The sequence below is a fragment of the Diadema antillarum genome, unplaced genomic scaffold (genome assembly GCF_040938485.1).
Source record: "Diadema antillarum isolate AM-2024a unplaced genomic scaffold, OU_Dant_1.0 seq00000244_RagTag, whole genome shotgun sequence".
Lineage (NCBI taxonomy): Eukaryota > Metazoa > Echinodermata > Echinoidea > Diadematoida > Diadematidae > Diadema > Diadema antillarum.
This window is the reverse complement of record NW_027271288.1, coordinates 935390-960189: the sequence shown is the minus strand read 5'-3', so window position 1 is coordinate 960189 and position 24800 is coordinate 935390. Positions and strand designations below refer to the sequence as shown.

Here is a 24800-nt window from a genome sequence, read left to right as displayed (position 1 = left end):
TTCACACATTAAAAGGTGAAGTCATCAAGTAACTATCTTTCCTGTGACGTCACGAGTCCCCAAGTTGATAACATGCGATAGTACAGTGATGTGGTCACTATTCCTCAACGTGACGTAATTGTATAATGATGCGGCAACTGTGTACCGTGATAGCACAGTGATGTGACGACTATTCCCTAATGTGCCGCGATAGTACAGTGACTGCGCCACTTTTCCACAGTGTGCCATGATGGCACAGATATACCGAGATAGTAGAGTTTGGCCACTATTCACCAGCGTGCCATGATAGTACGGTGATGTGGGTAGTATTCCCTAATGTGCCGCGAAGGTTCTGCCATGTGACCACTATAACCAAATGAAGGTGCGGTGATAGTACACAGAGAATTCACCACTGTTCACTTATAATGTGCTGTGATATACATTGTAGTACTGAGATGTGGCCACTGCATCGTATTCTCGAAAGTGCCGCGATAGTACCATGATGTTGCCAGTATTCCCTAAAGTGATAGTATGCGATAATATACAGCGATGCGGTCACTATCCCCTAATGTGCTGCGATAGTACAATGATGGGGCCACTATCCCCTATTCCCCAATGTACCGCGACAGTACAGCAATGTTGCCGCTATTCAACCCCAAGTCAAGTTAAAGGTAATTCGTCTTTAGATGAAGGAATGCAATAAAGAAAATAAAGATTAAAGAAAGCTTTTATGAAAAGCTTCATACTTGGTTAAGAGGAGTAACCGGCAAATCGATTAATATGCAAGGTCTAAGATTTGGGTGACATTTCCTACAAATGAACACTATTTACAACAAAAACTAGTTGGTTACATACACTGTACAATCCTTCGCTCGCAGACTGGTAACAAATCTTTTTCTCCCTAATCCAATGCCATGTTTGTTTGTTGTTGTTTTGTGAGAACTACCATTATGTAGATATAGAGTGAGAGAAAAATACTAACACTGCCATTAAAGGTCACGGGTAAAATGAACTAGAGAGAGAATTTGGTTCTTGATTTTTTTTTCTTTTTAATCTGAGCGCGTCTCTTCCATTGTGCTATCTCAAATAGCTGAATTAAACAAATTCAGTAATTGATTCCCAACATATCAAATCAGGAGACCGGTCTCCTGTTTGGATTCCACCGTTGTATTTAATGCGGTTGGAAAGGATAAAAAAGTAAACAGATGAGATAACTGCCGGTCGATAATAGTATCGAATAGTAATAGTATGCCAATGGTGTTAAGGCATACATGTACAACGCTGCGATTTTCCCTTCCATCTTTAACAAAGAGATGAGATGAATGCTATACCAGTGACACGACCATGACGACCTAGACACTATGTTCGCCTGGTTACACGTACTGGCTACTCTCGAGGCTAGAGTACAACGACGCGGAAGATGAGGAAGATGAAGACTCGCTAGGGATCTCCCACGGGTTGATAAACTTCTTGGTGGTTGTAGAGATAGTAGTGGTAGGTCGTCTGGTGGTAGTGGTTCGAAGGGTGGTGGTTGGTCGGCGGGTAGTGGTTGGGCGGCGGGTAGTAGTTGTACGGAGAGTGGTGGTCGGCCTTCGAGTGGTAGTTGTGCGAAGAGTTGTGGTTGGCCGGCGGGTTGTTGTTGTGCGCCTTGTCGTAGTAGTGTAGTCACCAGTTGGCGCCAACTTCATACCGGGAAACAAAATCGGTTTTGGGCGTGGCTTAGGGCGTGGTCGTTTGGTCGCGCGTGGTCGTTTGGTAGGTCGTGGACGAACTCGGAGGGTAGACGGGGCTTCCGTGGTAGGTGCCTCCGTAGTTGGGGGTTCAGTGGTGATGGGGGCTCTGGGGAAAGAAATAGACAAGAATAATGACATGCAATCCTTCAACATAATTATTTTCTCAGGTTACTTCTCGCAGTGTTAACCCATGAGGGTAAAAACAAAATCCCAAGTGATGATATTAGAGAGCTAATGATAAAAGGACTTTACTTTTCTTCATCGACAATCAGTGGTCGTACTTAGTTTCTTTCTACTTCAAATGCATTGCCAAGACACTCACGGGTGAAGAAGCTCGTCGAAGATGTCCACAATAAAGCCCCGATAGTTTCCGTACCGACTGCTGGTAAAGTGCATCCACACCTGGGGAGGAGACAAACACGACGATAAAAGATAATTGCTATACACTTACATCGTGGAGCTTAGAGCTCCATTCACATACTATCATCTCTCCCTGGCGAGGATACTGATTACAGCTGAGAAGAGGAAGGGAAGGAGCGAACCACTACGCGATGGGGTGCGATGTGATTCCTGCAAGGGAAAGCGGGCCTGTCTTAATACGGTTATTTTGAGTCAATGAAAAGTGTATAATGTAGCTGGACACAAACAGTATATGGTTAATGGGAAAGTAAAAGATGAAAGCGATTGGGTAAGATCGTGTGGATAAGCTCTCCGTCTCGAGCGTGCATATATCTATCTTAAATCTGACAGTATTTTCAGAATAATTACTGTTTCAACAATAGTGATATAACTTTAACCCTAACCAGGCCGGGCTTTTTTGGGTGTTCTGTGGCCGGGGAGGGGTTGATTCAACCCCCCCCCCCCCCTGAGATCTCGGCCATCGATCGCGCAATCGCCATGAAATTTGGTACGTGCATTGCCTGTGGCGTATTCTACCACGCTATACAAAAAGAAATGGAAATTTTCGTCATAATAATTAATTATGCTAATATATGCATAAAATCATACATTTTGCTCGAAATCAGAAATTAAAGCTCCTAGAATTTTCATTTTTGGTGAAAACATTCTTTGTAGCATTCCTAACAATGTACTTGAAAAAAAAATTTGGTATCAAAATAAATTTCTTATGTATTTTATTGTTTTATGAATTTCTTATGTATTTCCTTGTTTTTTCGATCTTTTGTTTTATCATTTTTTTTCCGCAAAATTTATGACAGAACTTATTTCAAGCATAATTATGCTAAAATTAATTAGTTTCAGCCTATAAAAGTGAAAATAATCATCTCTCTATGAATAAGAAGAGAAAACTCCATTTGCATAGACTTTATACACAAAATCACGTTTTTGAGCCATTTTTAGCCTGACAGGCATGTATAAAACGTCATGCAGCATCGTAACGGTATGCGCGATTTTCACGAAAATGGTGTCAAAAGATGCGCGAGACTTGAAAGTAAAAAGTCAGCGAACGGCGCGGTCAAAAAATTTCGCGCAGCGGAGTAGTCGCGAAAAATGTCGAGGGGGGGGGGGGTGATTCACCCCCCCCCCGGCCTTTTTAGGGTTAAAAGAAATAAATGAGATGAAATTTCGGGCATTGAGAGTGTTTCTTTAAATCACGTAGAGTGACTACATGAGTCGCTGCACCTACTTGTAAAACTTTACCTCAGGGAGAAAGTTTTCACAGGCAGTCGAAATCTATATACACTATAGGGGTAACTTTGGTAGCAGTATCTTTTTGTACTTACACGCAAAGTACTAGTGATATAATCACTTGAAAAATGGTGGGTGCCTAGAATTAGAAATTCATAGCTTGTTCTTTTATCAATTTCATGATGGTAATAATGGTTAGTTAAAGGAAATTGTGCTGATCTGAAAGGATATAACTTAGAATATTTAATAATTTTATACAATGTTCAATAATATCTTATATGATATAAAATACATCATGTAATTTGTAATATTCAAGAAGCCTGTGATATTATACAAATTAAGGTAAACAGAGATATCCAAAGAGTAACACAGCACGATGAATCAATATTAAATTGATTTTGATAAGCTATTTCCCTCAAGTCGTTTTCAGTAAGACTACACTACTTGGCAAGGTGAATTCTTTGAAAGATACATTACTGATATTCAGATTCGCGAGAATCTATATCTATAAAGTCATGGTCAGAAAGGTTTGCTTCAAAAGAGGAAGAGTAGCTAACATGGCTAAGATGGCAGCACATAGAAAGGATACAAATTACAAATAACATCCTATTCATTAAATCTCGCTTCCGTTAAGAGAATGTTAATGACGATCTCTTGATGGCACTAATATTTTTTTCCCTCATTACGGTATAAGTTTCAATAATGTTTGAGCATTCCGTTTTGACTATTTGGCTTGCATCATGCAACGTTCATACATGTCATAATTGCCAACATCATGTATAATTCATTTTACTTGTTTGCAGAAATGTAAGATGCCACACCAGAAAGAGGATTTCCGATGATTTTGCCGACAGTGGGAGACAATGACGAGTATGTGTTTGGAAATTCTTACAGGAGTTGCTTGCTGTCTAAACTTTTTTATCAATTATTCCTATTTTTGTGTCAATATCTCTTCCATTTATTTGAGCTTAGGGGATGATACAGTATTGGTGGACATGAGAATTGGGCTTTTAACTTTTCTTTTTGCGAGATACCAAGAAAACACGTATGAAATAGTACAGAGCATACCATTTAAAGAGAAATTCAAGGTTTATTTGATGAAAATCGGGTTTGGAATGGCTGGAACATTCAAAAACATAGTAAATTTAAGCAATCGTTACAAAAGGTGGGTCAAACAATTTATTAGGATCGCTCTGTTTTGGGTATCTCAGCCATTTCAAAACCAATTTTCATCAAATAAGCGTTAATTCCTCATGGAAGTACGTGCTCTTCCATATTTCATAAGAAGTTTCTCATTATCTCACTCCAAAATGTTATAAACCGGAAGTTAGGTCTCAACCAAAAATATACGCTCCCTTTAAAGTATACCAAAGAGTAAAAGTTAGAAGAGGTGGTTAACGACACTGGTCAGTAATGTGGTACATGTATATTATATTATAGAGGGCCAACACAGGACATTCATTATGCGGCACATCGAACAGTACGAGACTCGTTAATTGACAGACGCACAATTACTAGAAGGGTACAATTAGGACGACACACCGTTAATTCCACTGCACAAGAAAGACAAACCGACATGGATCAACAATAACCTCCACGAGAGCGATAATAACCTCATCTCCAGAACTCGTGAACTCGTGTGGATAGGGCAGGTGGCGTCCACTGTGCATTGTTATGACGGCTGTGGTGCGATTTTCGTCGGGCTCTGCCCCGTTGCCCATGCTGAGATAATCCTGCTTCCATTCCGTGGAAAATTCGCGGAAGCTGATCCAGAGGCGACGTCCTTCCTCGTTCTTGATAGCCCACTTGCAGTCCATGTTACTGTTGTAGGCTAGGTTTGGGTAGTTCTTACTCGCTATCGCGATCGAGCCATTGCTGGGAACGACGAACGACCCGCCACAATCTGTTTGATTTACAGAAGAGAAAATAGTATTACATTCTTTGCGAGTGAAATAGGAGTATCATTAGTATCAGAGTACACGTCTCGTACTCTGCGATCATCGTTGCCATTATTTCGTTCCTGAAGTCATGTGTATTCAAATTATTTTCACTTCGGATTTACGTAGAGTTAGGAGTCGTTCAAACATCTTTACATGGATTTGACTGTTGCTACTTTAATCGTGCATGTCAAATTAAAATCTGAAAAGGAAGTATGTGCGAAAATCATTAATTTCAAAGTAGACCTGCTTTAGCAAAAAAACAAAAAACGACTGCATGACTGACGACCACATGATTAAATATTGCCCCAGCTGTTCAGAACGAATATGCCGATGGCGTTTGAAAGGGAGAGAACAGCTGCCTTAGTATCTTCCTTCTCAATTGGCAGTACACGAGGAAGAAGGAAATACTCTAGAAATGTTTTCTTAGAAGTTGATACACCAAAGGAGTAAGCTTGGACCATTTTCACACCGAAGCATGGGTCGATATCAATGCACAGTTCAGACTCTTACCGTCTTTGAAACACCAAGGATCAACGTTTATGAAACAAAGGAAACTTCCAATGATCATATGGAAATGATATTGCAAGCAGTCGGGCTATTGCCTTTTCATACATCCGTATATACGAACCCGTTATAGGGACCTCTCTAAATTTGGTGACGAAGCCCTGTCTTGCAATAGACAGACTCGACTCAAACATGAGCCACACGTCTGATGCCGTAGAGACGTGTCGCAGCGCCCCGTAATCTCGCTGTAAACCAGTGTAGCGGTAGAACATGGGATAGCGTCTCACCGTGGGACCGTTCCCAAGACTGAGATAATCTTCGCCCTCCTCCAGATCGAAGAGGGTAAAACTGCGAAATGACACAAGATGACATAATAGGTTGATTCCATGGAAATTATCTATCATTTTAGGACAGAAGCGTTGTTTTTGTGTCCAAATTTGTCTTCCTATTGCTGAATGACGATGACACAGTAACCTATAATCAATATCCACTGATTAAAATGATCTGAAATCAAATCAAATCAAATACAAAACATCGATTTGAAATCACGATTGATAAATCAATAGCTGGATTTCGATGATTATAAGGAGAATCTCATGGCATCCAAAATCAAACCTCAGTGGTATATCATCAATGGAATAACATTGCTAAGACGATGAGGAAATCCACACATGTCGGTACGTTTCAAGACTAAAGGCATTTACCGAGTACGTTGTCTTTGCACATATAAGCCTACGAGTTCGCGACGACTTTGGAGTATCTAAGATGACAGCCACATCATACACTAGGTAAATCTTAAAGAACACCTATAGATGTCAATCAAAGTGACGGATATTAATACAAATCTCACTTTTTGTATTCGCACTAAAATTTCTTGAGGTAATGATATAAGAGACACATTTTCCACGCCTACCGTATCTCAATTCGGCGACCCTTTCTTGCCGATATAATCCACGTACAATGCACGTGGGTTTCGTAGAAGTCTGGGTAGCCTGGTGACGTCACAGTCAACTCTCCTTCTGGTGGGATTCCAATATGGCTGCCGCAATCTGGAGAAAGAATACAAATGGTGATTCTTGGAAGATAATTACTAGACTCAAAACTGACAGAGTCCACTGGGCGAGTTTGTTGTTATATAAAATTCATATTGTTACAGTCGTCGGTACGGACAACACTTAGATGTATGGTGTGTCCTCATAGAGTGTTGATGGCGTTAAGAATCATAATCATTATTATCATCATAATAATCATCATCATCATCATCATCATTGTTATTATTATCCTCATCGTTATCATCATTACGCACTCCAATATGTACCACCATCATCTAAAGCATGTCTGGCGGTTTGTCGTGTTCACTCATTTTATACATCAAACAATTAATTATCCCCCCCCCCCCCCCCCCGAAATCGAGAGATATATTAACATATAATGAATATATTATGTACAAGACTAAAGTCTAGTAAAGTTATTTGTGTGTGTGTGTGTGTGTGTACATGATCTAATAACGGAAACATCAAAATAGATACCCTTTCTACAAAGCTGGTGACTCAGAAAATGATTACGTGTCACAGATCTACCAAAAGACCTGCATATACTGCATAGAATATGTCCTATGGGGGAAAAGTGGTCATCTCCGACACGACGGTCGAAAAATTCTAGTTTGAGGGAAATGCGTTGGTGACGTTAGAGAGTAGTAAGTAGAGTTTTTTTTTGTTTTTTTTTTTTTATTCATAGGTAAGCACTTACCTGTGTTTGGACGGGTCCGCAATGGGTTCGAGCCTATGAAAATTTCAGCTGCAAATATGAAAGAAATGAGAGGGCAAATACACCAATATCATAAAGCACTTTACTGATGTTTAACCCTAAAAAGACTGGGGGGGGGCCTAAAAGGCCCCCCCCCCCCTCAACATTTCGCGCGATTACTCAGCAACACGCAATGCTCTCACCGCGATGCTCTATGACTTTTTTCTTTCGAGTTTCCCGCACATTTTGACACCAAATTTGTGACGCCCGGGGGTACGGTTCTGAAGTTACATAACTTTTTGTACATGCACGTGAATCCGAAAATGGCTCAAAAATGTGATTTTGTGTACAAAGTCAATGCAAATTGAGTTTTTTCACATGGTTCACATAAATATGCTTATTTTTACTCTCAATGGCTAAAATCAATTTGTTTTAGGAGTATTATGCTTCAAAAAGTGTCTGCCACAAATTTTGTTAAAAAAAACAACAAAAACAAAAGGTCGAAAAAACAAAGAAATACATAAGAAATTCATAAAACAATAAAATAAATAAGAAATTAATTTTGATACGGAATTTTTTTTCGAGTACATTTGCTAAGAATGCCACAAAGAATAATTAGACGAAAAATGAGCACTTTTGGAGCTTTATTTACTGATTTAGATCAAAGAGTCTGATTTCTTGCATAAATTAGCATAATTAATCAAAATAAAATAAAAGAAGACTATATTGTAAAATTTAAATATACGATCTTGTAGATTACATCGCACACTACCATTGTGCAAATTTCCGCGGCGATCGCGCGATCCACGGCCGAGATCTTATGGGGGGGCCCTTTAGGCCCCCCCCCCCCCCCCAGTCTTTTGAGCTACCAAAATAGCCCAGTCTTTTTAGGGTTAACGTAAACTTTGGTTCAAAATTGATTATTCCAACTGAATACTAGTAATACATTTCAACACACGCAACACACCACGCATCCCGTAACACGTTGATTTCACACTACAGATGACTAATTAAACAGTTATGGTTGATTGGATTGAGAACCCGGACATGGATATATACTGATGGCTGTAGAGCTAAGACATGCATTCAATCAGGCGCCGACTCCACGAAGTCGTTCATTAAATCTGTTTATTAGCCGAGCTATCGAAGCTCAAGTTTTATCACTCTTTTTTAACTTTTATGAGGTGACAGTTGACGATCTTTTTTTTCTTCCGACTTTTACCTCATCCTTCATCCGTATCGGGGCAATCACCCCCCCCCCCCCCCGATGGCAATTGCCCCCGGCTAAATACTGGTTAGTGATAAGGTTAGAGTACAGATTAGGGTTAGGGTTAGGTTTAGGGTTAGGGTTAGAGTTTCCTGAGTTAAGGTTAGGATTAGGTTCAGGATTAGGATTGGTATTAGGGTCAGGGGAAGGGTCCGGGGTAATTGCCCTAGACCCTCCCTCATCATCTCTCGCGCCACTCTTTCTCTATACCTGGTCTCATGTCGAAGTATTTAGGGTCGTCTGCGACTTCGATGACGAATCCCTTGTCCGTATCCCAATCGTCGGATCGAAAGGAAACCCAGATTTGATGAGGGTTGGGCATCCCACGAGTGGTTTTGAAAGGCGGCGGACTAGCGTGGCCTGACATTTTGTATAGTAACACAGTGTTCTCGTCATCCCTGATGAGCCCCTGGCCGATCGACAGGTAGTCGTAGTTGGTTTCGGTGTCGAATCGTAGGAACCTGATGTAGAGGTCTCGACTCGGGTCAGCGTGTGACACCGTCCAGAAACAGTAGCGATCCGTCAAATATGGATTCGGGAAAGTTGGAGACTTAATCCGAAACCTCTTTCGTTTCTTGTCTGGCTTGATGACGAAATCTTCGCCACACCCTGAGAAGAAGAACATGAAGAAGAAACAGTAAAACAATTTTGTTTTTAAATCTACGATATCTAATGTCTCTTATATAATGATCATTATATATAACTATATACATGATATACATGTATACTTCATGCATGCATAATGTTGATTGGCAAAGAAAGATGAGAGAATTTCAACAGTTATATGGGGGAAATCTGATTTGAAGTGTGTTTGCTTTAGTTCTTTTGCTTATTCACTTCACCCGCTGAAAATATAGATCATGAGATCGTTAACTTTTTGGAGAGGTTGGCTTGTGTAGAACATAGGAACGCAGGGTAAACGAATGCACGCTAAAGTGATAACGATCTCTCTGTTGGGGCGACCAAGGAGCTATTACACATAGCTCCTTGGAGCGATAGATAAAAATCGGGCTTTTCAATGTAGATGACATCAAGTAAAAGATAAAAGGCAAGCAAATGGACTTAAAATCACCAAAAAATGAAAGATACACAAATTACTGAGCAAACACATCTCTAAGCACAAATAAAATTCACAGTACGTACAAAGAGGGCAGTTGGCATGTCCTATACACGCAACACAACCAATGCCAAAATTATTTTTGCACCATCCAATCATCAATGGATTGATCTGACCCATTCCATGGAACGGTCATGTGACTGGAATCACGTGACATGTATAGTAGTGATACTGGAATCTCTATTCAGTACAAACAGTTCGCAGGGTTAGCGACGTTACCAGAGTTCATTCACTTCAATTGAGAACACAGGTGATCATTAACAGTTTCCGAACAATACAACACGATAGTGCTGCATGCTCATTAAAACTAGAAATATCGCTATGGCAACTGGTATGCGTCCGCTGTGTCGCATGATTCTCCCATTAGGTCCGATCAATCTTACCAATGTGAGACTGTTTTATATAGTTGGCAAATAATCACTGTCTGATCATGTTTAATCAAGTGCATAATTATACATTAAGTCAATTCCAGGGTTTTCATAGAGAGAACCTGACCTTTGACCCTTCACCTCGTGACCGAAAAGTTTACGAGAGAATCATTGTCAGGGGATACAATGTATAGGTGTACACATTTTCATGAAGATACTATGAGCCATTTTCGATACATAGAGCAAAATGAAAATAGAGAAATCTAGCATTCTTACTTAACCTTTGACCGCATGGCCGTTCCCTATGAAGAATTTTGTTCTGCCTAGACTGGTGGTACTTGTATACACTATGTTTCATGAGGATAGTTATTATCATGTACCTTTAAGCATTGCAGAGATATGGGGAAAATTGTAACATTTCAGAATTTGATCTAGAGCACCTGCGCCCACAAGTTGATAGGCTACTATAGTCCTACTCCCCTCAAACATTAAAGTCCCCTCATAATCAACAGTACTACTTATGCCAAGTTATGAGTGGATACCTCAAAAACACAAACTGTTCTCAAGTAACTTCGTCCACAAGTTCGATTACGGACGGAGGCATACAAAGTAAAAATAACTAAATTGGAGTGAATGTGGTAAGAGGATTATGTTTTTTTTTTCATACAAATATAAAAAAAAAGAATAATAGAACGGCTATGTGACATATTGACGGGCACAAGTTTTGAAGTCAGGCGCATTTGGAAAGTGTAGTTTCCTACTTGTTGCAAAGTGACAGATTGTGAAAAGACATGTATTGCACTGTCTGGAAAACTGTAAATAATTGTACAACCTGAAGAGCATAAAGCAATCATCAGCAGACATCGTGTGAGTTGTATAGGTGTATAGTATATTCAAAAGGAGAATTTTACAAGCAATCACGTGACTTACTGGAGGGAGCTTGTCGCTTCCAGTGACACCACTTCGGGTTTTCATCACCTACACAGAAGCGTTCGTCTGTCCTGCCGTACGAGTCAATGGTGCTATTGATGCACGCTTCCCGCGCTTCGGCGCCACATGTCTGACGTACAAAGCAACAGTAAGGTCATGTTATTCTCATTCGTATGCAACGAACACAAACTTGCTGACGGGTTAGTAACAAGAGCAAAGTGATACAATTACATGTCATAGTTGCGCTAATTGAATGCATGTATAGTCTCTATTTTCATCGAGTGAAATGCAAGCGACTTAGCCTGTATCACCAATCTATTGGTCTCCATAAAAAGTCAAACAATCTTCAAATGGTTAATTAGGAATGCATTTCATTGTATTTAAGACACTTTTCTGTCATTTTCCGCAACGTCTATTGTCCTCAAGATTATCATTATTATATTTCGTGACATAAAGTTTATGGGTTGATTTCGTGTAGGCATAATGTGCATTGCACTAGTTAGGTTCTGTTGCTGTTTTATGTACCCGACATTAGAAAACATTGCAGAATAGTACATCGTAGGAAAGAGAAAGGCTGTCAGTGGTGGTACGTAGTAACATATTTGTGGATTGCTAAGAACTACAGCTGCCCGATGAGATCGGCGCAAAGATATGACGATCCTCAGGATTTGGACGCGAGAAAATTATACAGGTTGCGCAGTGAGCTTTTTGAGATGTCATGTAGGACACATAAATTTTCAATAGTTGACAATGTGTGCTTTAGAAAGAAAAATATTAGTACAGCATCAGAAGTCACAACCTGTAATGCTGAGAATATTCAGCCTTTTGCAGCTATAATAATTATAGTTTAATTATCCACGGCACCCTCTTCAATTTTTCCGCTGATCTATCACAGGGTTTCTATCATTATCATGCATTATACCTTCTAGAGCTTTCCCAATCCCTGGTTTAAGGCGATAGTAATCTGCTGCTACGCCTACAAACGTTTCTCAGTTTTATTCGTGAGGGTACACTTATAATAATTACACAAGACGGTTCCCTTCACTTGATGGACATCTATCATATTGATATTGTCTATCAAGGTCTAAGTTCATTATGTCAAACAGTCAGAATGTTGCTTTCTATACAAATGTATTACACTTGAAGGAATGACAGAGAACGGAAGGTCGGGCTAGTCACCTGAGTGCCGTCACACAGCTGATCCCACATGACACACAGCGATTCCTCGGGACATTGGATTCCCTTGAACGGATCTCTCTCACAAACTGCAAAAAACAAATAAACAAGACAACACTGAGGAAATGGGTCGGAGGTTAGGGATTATATACATGGGTCGGTCAACAATCTATAGACTCCGAGAGACAAGGATCAATGGTAAAATTCAACGTGCACACTTTGCTACAGGTTAGATCTGCGAAGTTGATTGTAGAACACCTGGAGCTTCAATAAGCGCCTTGGTTAAAGAGAGATCATTCCAGGATATGAAAGGGAAAAATCTACTTTCTACTACTAGGCTTTCCTTTGAGAGTGTGTATACCGTATATAAGATGATTTATTTTGGTTAGGAAACATTATCCATAATATGGATTGCATGTTTGAAAGGAGGCCCCGCCTCAAGTACGATAATCATTCTCTTGGTCACGTTAAAGAGAGATTCTGCATCAGTTGACAGGTAAATAAAACTCCAAAAGCATAACAATGACAATTTGCAAAATCGGATAAAAATTAAAAAAGCCATAAAATTGTGAATTGACTGCATTAAAAAAAATAGTTCTGGAACAGTCAATATAAATAATTATGCAAATGAGTTGGTTAACGATGCCTTCTAGTGTTGATGTCTGATGATGTACTCTTTCTTTTGGTTGTTATAAACAATGTAAAAGACCGTAACTAACCGTAAAATGACAGTAACCCCGAGGTTCAGGTGATATACACCTGTTATTCAGCTCTCAGTTTTCTCTTCCCTAACAATTACTGACGTATCAGCTTGGTGCGGTCAGTCCTTTAATTCTTTGACCTCGAACAATTTCTACTGCTTTCGGACTGTCCGAAACGTGTAATGCCTAGACCCAAGTGGTCACTTTCCTTTCGTTTCTCTTCCCATGCCTCATCAGAGCCCATATGTTTCGCCCACCTGCACATGTAATGGTGCAGTGGCCTTTAGTTTACAAGCATTTATACGATGTTACCAAACTGCTACATACAGTATGCCTATATAATATGATGCGCATTCACACATCTCTCATGATGTCCATCAAATCATTTCAAAATGACCACGTCCTACTAGTATATCAATGTTGCTCTAACCTGATGACTCTCTCGAAATGTATATAATTATTTACAGGAGGACCAGGGAGGTGGTAAGAGACTCCCACCTCCCTGATATGATTTGTTGTATAATGTGAAGAAAGAAAACTTGTTGATTGACTTACAATAAAGGTCATTGTTATTGAGGTGCTGCCTCAGAGTAGAAATCAGGTATTTTGTGTACTTCCAGCCATACCCTATAGGTTCAGGCTCGGGGTTTCTCTCTCTCTTGTGACGGCCTGTTCGAGTTATGTCGTCTGTCTAAAGAAAACAACAAAGATGAAAGGAACGATAATTAATCAAAAAGTAATAAACTCTCAAGACCATCAGAATAGAGCTCAAATTCAAAAGACTCACTCGTGATGTTAGGAGAAGCCGGCCACAACAAGATTTATATAGGGCCTACACTGATGGGGAATTATCTGAGTAATTATTTGCATTTCATTCGTTTTTCTTTCTTCATCTTTTCTTTGTACAATTCAGCATAATAAAAATGATAATGACATGAAGATGATGATGATAATAATAATAGTAATAATAATGGTACTACTACTACTACTACAACTACTTCTACTAATGAAGATAATAATGATAATAATAACAAAAATAATGATAATAATGATACAAAAACAACACACATGTATGCACAGATGAAAATTGATAAGATATTCCGAGTCCCCACAAGATCCTTAATGAATTCACTTAAAGGAAAAACCAATTTTCGCCTCATCAGGCCTACTTGAATACAAATAGAGAATAGGCTGATCATTATCTCTATCAATGCAACACTATCATTCTGTAATCTTTACTTTGCTAATGAAGCGTGATGAAATCAATACAAATGAGTGGAAATACATTTAGTACCAGCTTGTTGCTAGGCTATGTATTGTACATGAACTGCTGACAGCGGGAAAAAACCCAAACTATTAATATATCCAGTCGAGTGCAAAGCGAGAAGCCAGCTAAAATTGGCACGATTTCTCAAAAAAAAAAAATCCCATGTTTATCCCAATTTCATCTCTCTCCCGTCTCAGACTCAACCCACTTATCATAGTTTACATTATGGACTGTTCGTATCAGATAAATATACAAACACATACCTATATTAAATTTTAGAAATGGCACGTACACCTGTACGTACAATATCAAATGCATCATATCACGACAAGAGCATTAGGCATCATATGTGTATGTGCGTGTATGTCTGTCTATTAAACATGTATGTCTGTCTATTAAACAACATCAGTGGAGCCAATATGAAATAGATATGCGTGAAATAACATTAACGCTTTGGCACAGTTATGATAAATAACTGAGGTCAATTCAGTAACTGAGCATTACACAAGCTATTGCAGGAAGAAACTCAACATTTCAGATACATTTTTAAACATGACGTTCATCACACAGGGCAAGAAAGTTTTTTTCCCCTCTAATCTCACCCATCCCTTATCTTTTTTTGTTATCTTCCACTCTGAGCGTAACTTACGTAAGCTTGTCAGTCAAGCGTTGAGGGTCAGCAAAATACACCAAATAAGCACAAATTTACCGCACAGAGAAGCATGCATGAAATTCGTCTCTAGACGTGTTTCTGTTCTAGCAATAGCATGAAATATTGTTTAGATCACATAGTTCTCCTCTCAAATGTAACTCTACTGGCACACCATATATCATTCAGGTGGATTTTATCACCAGAATAATGTAACACCGACAGAAGTATTTTTCAAATTCGTATAAAAATGAATACGTTATTTTATCTCTGTATAAATCAATCGTTTTCGTCAAACAGGCCTACACGTAAAGTGGATGAGTCACTATAATTTGTCTAACAACTTTTGTAGTACAAGAATGTTTTTTTTTGTCTGTCATTTAGCAATGTCGAATTCTCTCCCCTTGAGTTGTCGTTGCTAAGTTACAAGACTTCAATATTAATTATTTGAAGAAGGTCACATCTTATTCTCATTGATTAGTTTAAGAAGGTCACATCTCATCATCACTGATGGGATATCAAACAAGGATCTTCATTATTACGTGAAGAATAAAAAATGAAAGTTGAAGGGAAGACTTGATTGGATGAGGTGATGGCGTCTGTCACCCAGCGCAGCAGAAGGGGGGGGGGGGGGGGGGGGGGGGGGTAATGAATTCCTTTTGACAGGTTGAAAATTCTTAGAGATACAGTTTACCTTTGGGAGCAGTGATTTTAAAAATGTTTAAATATCACATTTAATGCATACGTGTAGGTCAGTTGTATCACAAAACATCCTACCATGTAAAAATTTGCAATAAAACCTAAAATATAAGGTGATATCACTATTTTTCTCAATAAACCATAGCTGTAGACGGTTTAGTCTAGAAACATTTTTATTGTATCATTGTTCATATTTTGTACATTAACAATACTTAACATTAATTATACTGATTCAAATTTTTAAAACGGTTGTTTCTATCCCTAACTCACATTTAAGAACTATTTTGAAGCCGTAAAGCTGGGTTTTTGTTTCATCTGCAAATGGTAATTATGCCTTTAAATTACTATCATAGAATTATTCTTTCCTGCAGCATGAGTTTTGCCATTCCCCTCATCTCACCAGGCCCCTCATCATCTCACCAGGCCCCTCATCTCACCAGGCCCCTCATCTCACCAGGCCCCTCATCTCACCAGGCCCCTCATCATCTCACCAGGCCCCCTCATCTCACCAGGCCCCTCATCTCACCAGGCCCCTCATCTCATCAGGCCCCTCTTCACCATTTCAACATTTCATAGAGAATGAATGAACTTAAAAATCTACAAATATGCCTAAACACATATGTATGAAGAGAGTCAGAGAGAGAGAGAGAGAGATAGGTGTGGGGGTTGGGAGAGAATGGTAAAAAGTAAAATCGGTCGTGAAATAAGAAAGTAATAGGGAGTGTTACAGGTGTTTTATTAACAGTTTTACATCTAACCAACGTTTATATTTTAATAAGAACTTTGTATTTGATCATTCAATTGTTTCATCTCTTGATCTCTCACACTTCGGTGTAATGAAATATATAGGCCTACAAAGTAATTACAAATCATACTATTTTTTTTTCAAACACGAATTCAAATGAAAGATTTTTGTGCAAATAATTTCAAGACTAGAGGGCATTGACATCATAACCAGGTCTATACTAGTACGTCATTATGACCGTGACATGTAACACTTTTTTTTTCCTATAAAAAATGATTTGTAAACATAGGCCTTTACATTGTAGGTGAAATGTGTGTCAATATTTTTGATAAAATTTCTACCTATCTGGTCATTTGGTTTTCACTGATGGATTCTTTTTTATTATTTCTGCATTTACTGATTCAACATGACTACTTGAGTAGATTGTCGATGACATCAACCACTGTCATTTGATTTTGACTAACTGCTATAGTGCGATATAAACGCGACTGTTAATGTTGTTATAAATCATATTTTGTCTGAGTTAATGGTACTTTCACTTTCCCTTTCGCTTCACTCTTCGAGTGAAATTGAACACTTCGTGGAATCTCCTCACCGTGACACGATGCGAGCTCGAGATGGGATAAATACCTTGCGGTTTTGAAGGTATTTCGCAGAGTCAGATAAACTTTGGTATCGAGACGATGATGATCTTGACTTATTGTAACTTGCGGGTGACAAATAAATTCGTGAGGACGCGCGGATTGTGTTATAAATGGCGAATGATAATGCCATATCACGAAATGAGGGACAAAATGTTATGACATGCATACTTTACATACATGGACAGGCAGGACATGATTGTGTGTGTCGTCATACTCTGATTGCTGCCATTTCAAAGAAGCTCATTGACAAATAACTCTCTCTCTCGAGAGAGAGAGACAGGAAACATTCATGATTTATGATAAACCTGAACCATTCAAGGCAGCATCGATGTCTACTCAAAAAGGGACTGACAGTAGAACACATAACACAACCTTCCAGGTCTTGGTGACAGTCAAGTGTGATCTTTAACATGTGTTTTCGATAGTTGTGGATTAAAACGCTGACAGTATGAAATTGCCGTTCAAGGCCAAAACAATCCCGAATCCCCAGACGATGGGATCACTAAGCTAATAACAATCTCAGTCGGAGCCACATCCTCGCTGGCTGGTCTGACACTATTGTCCGATTAATGTTACTTTTCGTCTCCCTATCAACCAGACCCGTTTCCACGCCCGTTCGACTCGTCACCACATACCATCACCGTCTTTCCATACTGCAGATGGTATTTAAGGGTTGAAATCAGCTTAAAAACAGTGATGTCGTTCAAAATGAAAAGCAAAAGAAGTAGAAAAAAAAATACTATCTTACCTCTTCATAGGGTTTAGGTAGGGCCACGTGAAAAACTCCGAGCATTAGTAAACTGAGAGCGTATGAATTCTTCATTCTCAGCACAGCTTTCCGCAGTTCTCACTCACAAAATAATGATGATATTCTGCCGTCTTTCCTCTTGCCTTGCCTGTGTCTTCTAGCCTGGCTGATAACGGCCTTTTGCTTCAACGATGAACAGATCGCAGAGAGGGGATGACCAGACGAAAAACTGGTAGATGTTTCTCCGAACTCTGTATCAACCTTTCCCCCCTCAACGCCCTTGAAAAGGCCTGAAAGGGAACTCGTGGCGACGGCTGAATTAGTGACTGTATGTAACGTGTCTTATTTTTTCTGCTCCGGAAGAGTGAAAGAAAACAGATGGGGTTTGGTTCTTTCCTTGTTTCACCTCAGCCGCTGATCTGCCGCACCATCACAGTCTGCGACCCATTTGTAAGTGAACTCAATGCTCAAGCCTTTGGAGCTGAATGTATTGGTAGTTTCTATCGACCTGTAGAAAGATCCTGGGCGATCAGAGGTATTTAGCTCATTAGGCTGGTCTCCAAAGCAAAACTCAGATGTCTCTTCTCTCTACAGGTGGTTCAGCATAGACTGCGAGTTGTCTTTTTGACGCTGGCAGGAGGAAAGCATTGATAGCGTCACCCGATTTATTGCAAACGGTGACAAATGGTAGCAAATTAACAAGAATAAAAAAACAGGTCTCTACCCAAACGCGACTTTTTTCTCGTGCGGAAGGAAACACTGCGAGGAGAAGTCGGCAGATCAAGCTCCATGTGACTGTGCTCTCTCTTATCACTTACGATCTTAGCTTCCGTAGTCTCTTTCCTGTAAATTGTCTATCAAAATTTACCAAATTAACTACAGGGGTTAGCCACTCTATCTGATCAATGAGTAAAACATTGTACGCTACCAGTTTATTTCCCAGAAAGTGATTGTTTACTCGAAAGCAAACAATGCGCAGAAATGTAACCAACTGGCAAGACTATTAAGTCGACGTCATTGTGACGTCACCAAAACCGAGTGACATCTTGAGGGAGGTTGGAAGTTTCTGGCAACGGAGGGAGCGTCCGGCCGGCGAGATTTCTTTTGTTGTGAGAAATCGAAGTCGTTTGGAATCATCCCGAAACATTGAATCGTCATAATAATGGAATTCTAATGCTTAATCGCAGTCACTTCCAATTTCCTCTTTGCAACCACCTCAGAAGGCCGTCTGGTCACGAGTATCAGTACTGCACCACTTGTTTCACTGCGACAGAAGAGAAAAGAAGAATACCTCCTGTGGTTTTGGAGAAATTGGATCCATGGAAAGAGGAAATTTGTAATACTTGAAGGGATTGATAGAGACAGATGAAAATCAGAACACAGTTATGATTGGTCTTATCAAACTGTCTAGGATTCTAAATAAAACAACACATCATGCTCTGAATACACAGCATCTTGCAGCACTAACACAACGCCACCAAATGTGACAAAGATTAATGATCACCCCCTCAAACACTAGAGTCAGATACAAATTATGACAAATGTGATGAATGAAATAGGCGCAAGCTAACTAAGGCTTCTTGGGCATCAACAAGACGTACATTGTATAATCAATAGCATAAAAAACATGCAGCAACAAAATGATAAACTATTTGAAATGAAAGAAAGAATAACTCGATTCAATGTCACGCATCTTAATCATTGAATTGAATGGAATTAAAAAATGAATTGAATCATAACATAATTATATTTAGGTTAATCATATAACTTCATTCATATTCACACATAGGCCCAATATTTTCATATACTTATATATAAATATAGATATATTTTCCCGAGCAAAAACGGGCTTATTTTAGTGAAAGTGTGCCCGGGTATTTTGTGTATGAATGTTTGGCTGCTTGTCTGTATGAAGATGGGAAGAAGTCTATAATGTATACCTTGCTGAGGACAAAGTTATGATTGTTCAATAGGCCTATAGGCCTTATATTCTTTACACTTAGGAGTTCTGTGGGATGTAACATAAGGTAAAAGATTAAATCAGTTATTAAAACGGGGGAACTGAGCAATGATTTGGAGACAAGTGATGGGACACCGGCGTTGTGAGGTCATCATACCCGCCAATCTCATCTCACTCTCCGTAATTAATGTTACCATGGAAATGCAGCTGTGTTAGATAACTCCATGTGACATGTGACTGTGAAAGCGATATGATTGTACTTGGACAACTGGCGACCGAAGCTTTTAAGTTACTTCTCCTACTCACTCTATGTATGAATTTAACAAAAGATTGCACTCGCTGTCTACTTTAATGTTTTAATGTGGTCTTTAAATAGTTGCTTGCTTCCAATGAATTGATGAAAAAGAAATAATGTTTTTCGTGTATTTCCTGCAGTCTCGTCTGTTTCCTTTTTTCACTACGTCTGTCTTTTTTTAAAAAGAACATCTGTTAAGTATGCACTCCTTTTCTTTTCACCATTATATTATGATAGAAGCTACTTGTATAACTGAATCGTTGCGGAATTTGTGTATACTTTTTTTCACCACAGGAAAACTGTAAATTGTAAGTATGAATATGTGCATGCATGTAGGTGTCTAGGTATATAGCGATGTCGAGCTGATCTGGCGAGACTATAGTATCGGGAGGTTTTTATCATCTCCTCCTCTTCCATTCTTCTCCCCCTCTCTCTCTCCCTCTCTCTAACCCTTATTCTACGAGCATCATGTTGGACCCTCTTGTTTTTCTTCATTGTAATGTTATTTGTTATTGGTTGCCAAACAGTCAAGCTTTGTGCTTATTCTAAATTGGCAATCGTTCTGTATGCAAATTATTAAGATGTTACTCATGAATGTAATTATATTACAGATGCATTGTATAATTGACGAAAAAGATGATAATTGTTGAAAGTATACTACCATTATTTTGTACTTTGTTTAATGAAATTGCAGAAAGTTGAAGTATTTGAAAATAAAATGGCATACAGAGAATAAATCAGATCAAAATCAAAATCAAATCAAATCAAATGTAATAGAACGGATAAAGTGATGGTAATATGTGCGTATTGAAAAGAAATTATTAGCAATTTAACATTGAATGTAATATGAATGATGGAATGAATTAAAAAAAAATTGCAGAAAGAAATCAAGCGATGATAGGGCTTTCCAGGAAAGTGAAAGAGAGAGGGTCGGGATCTTGTGTGAAATGGTTCTCAGAATGGATTGGTCACGAGGTTGAACCACCTTCCCCTCCCCCTCCCCTCCTCCCCCCCTCCCCGCCATCTCAGGAGATTTTCATACCACTAGCACTACACACCTGATAACAATAAATCTCACGGCGTCAAAGCTAGTTACTCGTCATATCAATGTAATCTCTGCTGAGGACCTCTTGACCGGAAGTCTAGAAATCCAGCCCAGGCTAGGCTGTCTCATACTCGTTATGTCATTATTGGTAGTGGCAGTAATTTAAGTTAACCTCAGTGGAAATGCGGGAAGAAACATAAAACATGTTGAGATTAGGAGGTCCTTCTCCACCACTTTACTCATAATCATATCGTAGTCAGAAGTTTTAGATTAGTTTCTTTCTTCTTCTTTTTCTGTTAGCAAGAGAGATGCTCATAATGAAGCAAGAATTTAATATAAAAATCAATCGTGCACTTCTGATTCCGTGTTATAAAGGGAACGTATAGTTTTGATTGAGACATAACTTCAGGTTTCCAATATTTTTTGGCGAGATGATGAGAAATCTCTCATGAAATATGAAAGAGCAGGTAATTCAAAGAGGGTTGAAACATTTATTTGATGAAAATGGGTTTTAAAATGGAGATATCCAAAATAGAGCATTCCTAATAAATAAGCGGAACCCAAGTTTTATGAGGATCGCTTTATTGTTTCACATTGTTTTTGGATGTCTCAACAATTCCAAAACCGATTTTCATCTAATAAACTTTGAATTCCTCTTAAAATGGTATGTATTATTTCATAAGTGGCTTCTTGGGAACAAAAAGTTAAGAGCCCAATTCTAAACCCCGCCAATACTATACAATCCCTTTAAAGTAGATTCTCATCATCACGACAGAGAGTCATAGGTTTCATCATGGAGCTACAAACGAAAGGAGAGGGCACTCCATAAACTCTTTTGACCCGATGCGTGGCACCGCCTGTCCGAGGATTATCGAATTAGGGCAAGCTTGGCTGCGCGAACGCTCGTAAAATCTGTCATCGCCGCTAAACGGCGCATTGCATTGTGGGGTATCGGGTAGCGTCTGCTCTTCAAAATGGCGGTCAGTGCGCAATGTTTCGCCACTTCCAAAACATTGCCATTGGAAAAAGAAGATGATGATTGCGATGACGAACTAGTCTTGAAGCCAGAAGAATGGGAGGCCGACGAAAGCAGGCAAATATGTGTATGCGGCTGTCCATCGACAGAGGATATCATTCCCTGCAACGGCCCAGAATGCCCGATTATGTGGTATCATCGACAGTGCGTTGCAAATGCACCACCACCACCACCGGCAGGAGGCCTACCACCACAACAGGCAGTCACAAGCACCAGCGCCAGCGGTAGCGGCATGACTACTACAACTCGTTTCGTTTGCGAATTTTGCGAGCGGCTGAGTGCCCGTGCTGGCCCACTTGCTGTTGGTGATTCCAAAAGTGAGATTTCAGTTAAAATTGTCCTTTCCGTACCACTTTATACAACTGAAATGTCAACTGTAACACATGCACACATCTACCAGTGCCACTACCAGGCAGGGTCAGGGACTCTGGAATGTTAACACACGTTATTCATAATCATAATTCTAGAATAGTAATCTTAAATTTAGGGTCTAGACTTTGTTACCAGTAATCTACATCATGTACTATAGACATTCAATGGTTAGTAGCGTAGACACTGGCACTGGATCAGTGATGATGATGCCATTCCCCATCATGAAACTTCATACATGGTGATCTACGGTACATTAATTACCGGTGTGTCCAATCACAGATTTTTTTTTTAAATTATTATTATTGTTTGAGTCTTACTCTTGCCATAACAAATGTCAAATCTTATCTTAACAAATGGAGCTGCAGCAAAGTGTAACGTAGCTACAAAATGTACAGTGTAGCTACCTACCATGACCAGGTAGTCCTGTCGCAGTGTTTGTTTTGAACTGTTAATGTGTTTGCTGTAGTATTTTCCTCCAGTATTTTCTTATTAAAATGCCTTTATGTGGTATGCGTGAATACCACTTCAAAGCTAGGGACAAGTGGCACGCACGAGATAAGTTTAACCAGCAGGACAAGAGGAAGTGTTGAGTAATTAAGCATGACTTCATTATATGTAAATTGTCATTTCATTAGCAGTTTAACCCACTGCTACACAAGTATTCCAATCCTCTGTGGGTTGTCATGGTAATTGCATTGACTTTGGTGTGTTGAATAACTTCTTATCAAACAAAAAATGATGCTACCATTTATTGCAAACTGTGTGTTTTCTTTTTAGACATATTACATGATTTTTCCATCCTTTTGTCCAACCTGCCTGCTCTCCTACTTTAGGTACCTCGTCATCCAAACGCCCGATGGCATCCAAATCCAAATCCTCGAGCGTAGCATCAGTTAGTGATGCTTCTGGTGAAAAGAGGGGGTCGCACATTTCTAAAGCAAGTAAGTCTCTGTCAACATCTCGGAATAAGTCTGTTAAATCATACAATCATACATGAAGTTTTAAGTGCATTCACTCATGCACCATAATGTGGATGAGTCTTCTCCATGTAAAGTCCCTAAAAGTTTTAAAAATAAATATTTATCGGTATTAAAAGTCTCAGGGACTCAGCATCAAGACCTATATTTTTTGTACTAAATTTGGTATGTATCATGGTGTCTCAGTACTGGTATTTATGAGCTGAATACTAAGCATGTAGAGCCACATTTGTTGTGTTCTTTTGCAGAGAAATATGAAATTTCAGCAGAGCAGAAAACGAAGTATAATTTTTATTTTTACCCTCATGTTTGTATTGATATTTTTAATTTTTTTTTCAGTAAGCTTTTAATTACCAATCTCAGTAATTTGTTATTACTTTTACAGGTTACCGAGATGGGAGCAGTGATTCTTAAAAATGTTTGAGTTGTTACATTTAATACATGTGTCTGTCAGGTGTATCACATAGTATCTTCCATATATTTAGTTCAAAAATTTTCAATTCAGTCTAGAATTTAAGGAGATACATGTATCTCCATTTTTCTTCCTGAGCCATAAATGCAGGTAGTTTACATTAGCTGTTTCTAACCAAAACTCACATTTTAGGGCTGCCTCGAGTCACTTCAGCTGGGGTTTTGTTGCATGTGCAAATGGTAAATAATGCCTTTGAGTGTACATGTACATAAATCACAGAAGGAATTGATACCTATTATTTTCCTCAGGAGTCTCGACATTTGTTTTGTCCCCAATTTTCTTTTAGTCTTTGGAACACCCAGGAAGAGTGAAGAAGAAATCCTATCTCAAGCCCACATTATGGGGAAGAATGCCGTCAGTCAGATCATCAGTGACGGCTTTTATGAGGACACAAAGCTGGGACGAGAGGTGCAGCAGCTCGCCAAAGAAGTAAATGTCGAGTCCAAGGACTTTGAGGAGGGAATGACAGCCATTGTCAGGGATCTCTTGGAGATTGTAGCTTCAGCGCAGAACAAAAGTGTTGGACCAGTTGCAAATACTCACATTTTAACTACTTATCACAAATTTAGGACCAAAACTCAAATCAATGACCTCTTCGCTAAAATAGCTCATGGCAGGGATTTCTGTATTTCATACTTTCAGCAGTATGTATTGCGTTCACTGTTGAGGAACATTCTCATAGTGTACCGAGGAGACACCGATGAAAGTGATATCATACCAGAACTTTCAGAACATGATGAGCAGGTACTCCGGTATGTTGCTGGATATGTACCACATGCCCTG

At 39.2% G+C, this 24800-nt stretch overlaps 1 protein-coding gene across 2 annotated transcripts; it reads right to left on the bottom strand.

Annotated features, from left to right (window-relative positions):
* Nucleotides 1–177: 177 nt before the first annotated feature.
* LOC139729529 (bone morphogenetic protein 1-like) lies at nucleotides 178–18809 on the bottom strand. Of its 2 annotated transcripts, none has more exons than XM_071640454.1 (11): nucleotides 17861–18809; nucleotides 13664–13799; nucleotides 12411–12496; nucleotides 11232–11361; nucleotides 9027–9425; nucleotides 7553–7600; nucleotides 6717–6852; nucleotides 5928–6151; nucleotides 4952–5262; nucleotides 2035–2114; nucleotides 178–1818 (listed from the first exon to the last, which is right to left on the bottom strand). In XM_071640454.1, exons 1-11 carry the CDS (start codon nucleotides 17933–17935, stop codon nucleotides 1353–1355), a joined length of 2091 nt encoding a protein of 696 aa, XP_071496555.1. In that variant the 5' UTR covers nucleotides 17936–18809; the 3' UTR covers nucleotides 178–1352. The 2 variants fall into 2 exon arrangements, with proteins under 2 accessions (XP_071496555.1, XP_071496556.1); XM_071640455.1 differs by having other exon boundaries at nucleotides 4973–5262.
* Nucleotides 18810–24800: the final 5991 nt, after the last annotated feature.